The following is a 4,919-nucleotide window of genomic DNA, read 5'->3' on the forward strand; positions in this document are numbered from 1 at the left end:
GACCTTAGCAAGCAACGTCGACAGCAAGTGGGGCAGCTACTCTCAGAAGTTTGTGGGGCAGTTTGAATCAGTTATAATTCAACATGGGTTGTGATTAGAGAAAATCGTGAGAGAATCAGTTATAATTCAACATGGATTGCGAACTTGAAGACCAAACGTGGATTGAAGCACAACGTTCTCGTAGTGGATAAAACTGTCGTTGACGGTTATTTTTTAAATGGAATAAATAGCACACTCATACATGGGTTGTGATCAGAGAGAATCGTGAGAAAATCAGTTATAATTCAACATGGGTTGAGAACTTGAAGACCAAACGTGGATTGAAGCACAATGGTCCCATAGTGGATAAAACTGTCGTCGACGGTTATTTTTTAAATAGAATAAATAGCAGATTCATACATGGTAACAAAAGTAGCAAAATTTCATACATATTCTCCATACCACTGCGAGCCAAAGAACAAAATAGTTTGTAAGAAACATGTTTGTGTCCAACATTTTCATTACTTTCTCAAACATTTGCTAATCAATCTAAACTTTATCAAATGATTACAACCATATCAATCACCTATATGAGGAAGCCTAAACTCATAATAAATATGTAGTTACATAAATCAAAAGCATTAATCCTATGGTTTTATTCCTAAGCAACTTCACACAACCTAGTTTCATTATTCTTTCCTAATTTGCTAACATGCAACTCAAAATTTATCATCCTAACCTAAATGATGTGGTTTGGTATGACCTATGTACCCTTCACTTTGGTGCATGAAAACAATCCGTTTTCGATTTCCATCCAAAAAGACATTCTTGATGTCTAGTTTTCTAACTTACCAATTGAGATGTACAGCAATAGACAAAATGATTTTTACATTGGACTGAATGTTTCATCATTGTTCAAACCAACTTTTTGTTGCAATCTTCTGGCAACAAATCTTGATTTCCTCCTCTCAATTGTGTCTTATGCCTTGTACTTTATTTTGTAGATTCATTTTGAGTCAATGACATTTTCCTGTCACCGAATAGATAGAATATTAAATTTATAGGAGAAGTTACTCATACACTTAATGTCTTAAAAGTTTTTGAAAGAGCTGTGATGTCTGGCACTCCATGTATTACTGGAACATTGAGTCCATCCAAACACACCATTAGCCTTAGATATTCAGCAACATACTGCAATTTTTGTTTATTGTACCTATATCCAAAAGCATTATTGCAAACTTAATGCTAACTATCTTTTACATTTAGAACTGATAACTACTAAAAAATGTCAGAGATCTATATTTGCATTGGTAACTAAGGAGTGATAAATCTTCGAAAAATGACGTAGTAACATCTTAACAAATCGACTGCCTAATTGCGGCCTCTGAAAATACGAACATCAAGCACAGCATCTTCCTTGTTGATGAGCTCGAATACACATACATCTCCGACCTGCAATTTATTTTCTTCTGCAAACCGACTCCAACCTACACTCAACTTTCTCGTTAGATCGGATGGATAACACGTCAATTCTACCGGCCAGATTTTTTCATCAAACTGTAACATCACAGTCTTCTTTTGGTAACACAAGTACTTCCTTGAGAACGAATTCGGTATACGCTGTGAAAATTAGTATATTGTAACAGTTAATAAAATGATGTCAATAAGTGCATGCTTCCTCCAAGAATTCATGACAAATGCATACATCTTTTTGCTTAAATTTAAGATCATAGGAAGTATGTATATGTTCTTTACCGGTTTGTATTCGTTCCAATGATTTGATCTTAACTTGACAGTGAAATTAGGATTTTTCAATGAGGACGCGAATTGTTTCACTTCAAATTTCGCAAAGTTGCATGGACTAGCCCGCAAGGAGTTTATTGGAGTAGCTCTCATTCCTGTGGCATGGAAACAAAAAAGCTATGTCTATTTTAGAAACATCTATAATTTCATTTTTACACGACTCCGGTATTGTCAATCGGAGATCGTGAAAAATAGTTAGTTTTTCACTTTTGCATCGCGAGGGCTATAGTGCTGCTATTGCTCCTAATTACTAGTATTTGTTCTAACTAGTGCATTGCATAATAATACTGATTTGTTCAAGTACAATTACGCTATAGCGCTGCTATTAGCGCGATTTGACAATACAACATCGATGCTAAAGATTTACCTCTATGTAAAATAATCGGTTTACTTTCAACTTTTGAGATTCTTGCGATATTTACCGAATTAACACGATCTTCATGAACTGATTCAAAGGATGAAAAGTATAACCATTAGTACTATGCAACTTATGAAGGAAAAACTAACTTGGATTACCTCGTGGTGGAGGGGAACATTGTTCATCGTCAACTCGAAAAACTAGTACTCTAAAAGCATAGGCTTCGTAATTGATCATCTCGAAAAGACAAACATCCCCCACTTTCAAATTATTATCAGATGCAAATGTTCTCCATCCAGAACTAATTCTTCTTTCACTATATTTAACAATCCAAGTTCTATCGTCGTCCATGACCCGAAGGACCATATCGCTTTGATCTTTCTTCAAATACTTTTGTTCGAAATCAAAAGGGACACACTGGATTTCAATTTTCGAAACAAGTTAGAAAACATAACAACACTAACAGATATGAAATTATCTTAACATTCGATATATGTTCAAAGACTCACCATGTATTGATTACTATAGGAAGAAGTCATGACAACAATGAAAAGGGGATTTTGAGATTTGTAGTTTTTGGCTTTGGTTAAAGCTTTTTCGATTTTAGAAGTAAAATTCTTCTGCTCTGGATAATGCATCACATTTATGCATTCGGTAGAACTGTCCTTCTCGTCTGAGAAATTAGACATGGTATGTTATGAAAAACCATTCTGAATGATAGAGATTAATCATGAGTTATATGTATACCTTTAACTTGCACAAGTTTAGGCCAGTTTTGCAATTTCGAACTTGTTCCAACTTCTTCAGTTGTGTCGATTCTCAATTTCTTATGCGGTTGAGAACTTGAAATTTTTGAAATTTGTGGTTTTGGTTTAGTTTTGTTGCATGAAGGTTGCTCATTCAAATTTTCAATTGTGCTGTTATGTTCTTGTTGATTTTTACCATAAACAGGATATTCAATTTCAAGGGTACTCTTGTCGAATATATGCACTTCAAAATGAGAGGTTTTCTCATATTGAAATATTAGCATATGTCCGTGATCTAATGAGTAATGTGTCGCAAATTCCTTCCAACCCTTGTGAATCCAAATATCAGATTCCTTTTTAGTCAAATGTATTTCCCATTTTTTGTTATCCGGAGTCTTGAGAAACATTATGTTTGATAAATTACCAATATATTTCTGAGTGAAAGCATTTGGAATTCTCTGCAATGCATGGAATTTTATTTTAGCATACATTAAGGGAGAAATGATCCAAAAAGTCTTAATTCTAGAAAATTAGGGTTGCGAATAGGCTAAGCCGCCAGATAGAAATATACACCCTAACCTACTTAAATTTTGACTAATCTTAATGATCATCAAGGTTCGCCTCGGACATTTGTCATAGATATATAATGTTTCTAGATATTCTAATCAAATATTACCTATTAACAAAGTCTATAAAATCTTAATGGGACATGAGTTGAATCTTAACAAATTGAATCAAATCATTTTAAATTATAGAACAGTTTAAGCTATGTGTATAAAAAAATTTGAAAGAAAGAGAGCTTACAATGTTTCCATCTTGAATATTTGTTGAAGTAACAATCTTGAAGAAACGGATAGTATCGGTATTTCTTGGGATACAAGTGATGGACATTGTGATAGAGAAAGTGAGATTATTGTAAGAAGAAATATTGAGAATTGTGATGAATGGAAGACAAGATTGGTTGCGGATGGAGTGGGATATGTCGGCTTATGATATTGATTAGAAACGTCAGGTTTGTTTATAAAGAAATTAGGTCAAATTTAGTCAAGTATTTTTCAACTATACTGCTAAGCAAAAACCTTGAGTTTTGGCCCGACAACAAAAAAAAAAATTACAGCTAAAAACAATTTTTTTTTATATGTTAATCAAGTTTGTGAATACACAAATAAACAAATTTGTACAAAAATTAGTAATACTAGTTTTTATTGGAATTTTAAAGATACTTAATAGTAATTATATTTTCAAGAAAACAATATTATTCTATTAAAAAAATAAAACAATATTATTATTTTAGTTGATTAATTGCGTTTCAAATTATAAATTATGTTTGATATTCTTAAAAGCATCTTGAACATTTGTAAAATAAAATATTATTAATAAAAATTATATACTTTAGTTAGATTCTTAGAAATTTGTTGGTACACATTGATGTGATTTGGCAGGATATAGGATGTTGATTATTTGATATTGTGGTGTATATTCTTTTTCACATAGTATTATAGTTTAATTTAATATAATATTTGATATTCCGATATAGAGTTGTGATAAACTTATTTCAAAATTATTTTTTTATTTTTTTAATAAAATCTTTAATCTTAAATATATGTTTTGGATATGATAAAAAGTAAATTAATGATTTATTTAGGTCGTGAGTTCAACTCTTGCACAAGATTGTTTAGATCCAAGCAATGCCTTTCTGATGTAACCTCTAGCATTTGCGGCGCGATGCCCTCCTGGCCGCTCTGCCCTTAACTCCATCCATGGCTAGAACCACGTCTATTTTTGACGATTCTAACATGGCCTTGACAAGCGGCAGTTTCAGGTTCTCTGTTTACTTTCTTTTTTGTTCTTCAGCGGTGGACCAGTTCTAGAGCTTTGTCGCGACTTTTTGAGGTTTCATTTTGTTGGAATAGATGTTGCTCGTATCATTTTCAACTGAAAATCTTAGTCGGTGGAGGTTCCGTCCATTTCTCTGGTGGATCTTTTAAATAATGGTCGTTTCGTCGCGGTCATAGTTCGCCAGCAGTTGTTGT

The 4,919-nt window shown here is 32.9% G+C and overlaps 1 protein-coding gene across 1 annotated transcript; it reads right to left on the minus strand.

Moving 5' to 3' along the window:
• Window positions 1-1,065: 1,065 nt before the first annotated feature.
• LOC131600108 (B3 domain-containing transcription factor VRN1-like) lies at window positions 1,066-3,858 on the minus strand. The gene is made up of 7 exons (XM_058872330.1): window positions 3,691-3,858; window positions 2,888-3,344; window positions 2,650-2,813; window positions 2,299-2,557; window positions 2,150-2,227; window positions 1,735-1,877; window positions 1,066-1,599 (listed from the first exon to the last, which is right to left on the minus strand). Exons 1-7 carry the CDS (start codon window positions 3,775-3,777, stop codon window positions 1,351-1,353), a joined length of 1,437 nt encoding a protein of 478 aa, XP_058728313.1. The 5' UTR covers window positions 3,778-3,858; the 3' UTR covers window positions 1,066-1,350.
• Window positions 3,859-4,919: the final 1,061 nt, after the last annotated feature.

The sequence above is a fragment of the Vicia villosa genome, linkage group LG4 (genome assembly GCF_029867415.1).
Source record: "Vicia villosa cultivar HV-30 ecotype Madison, WI linkage group LG4, Vvil1.0, whole genome shotgun sequence".
NCBI classification, from domain to species: domain Eukaryota; kingdom Viridiplantae; phylum Streptophyta; class Magnoliopsida; order Fabales; family Fabaceae; genus Vicia; species Vicia villosa.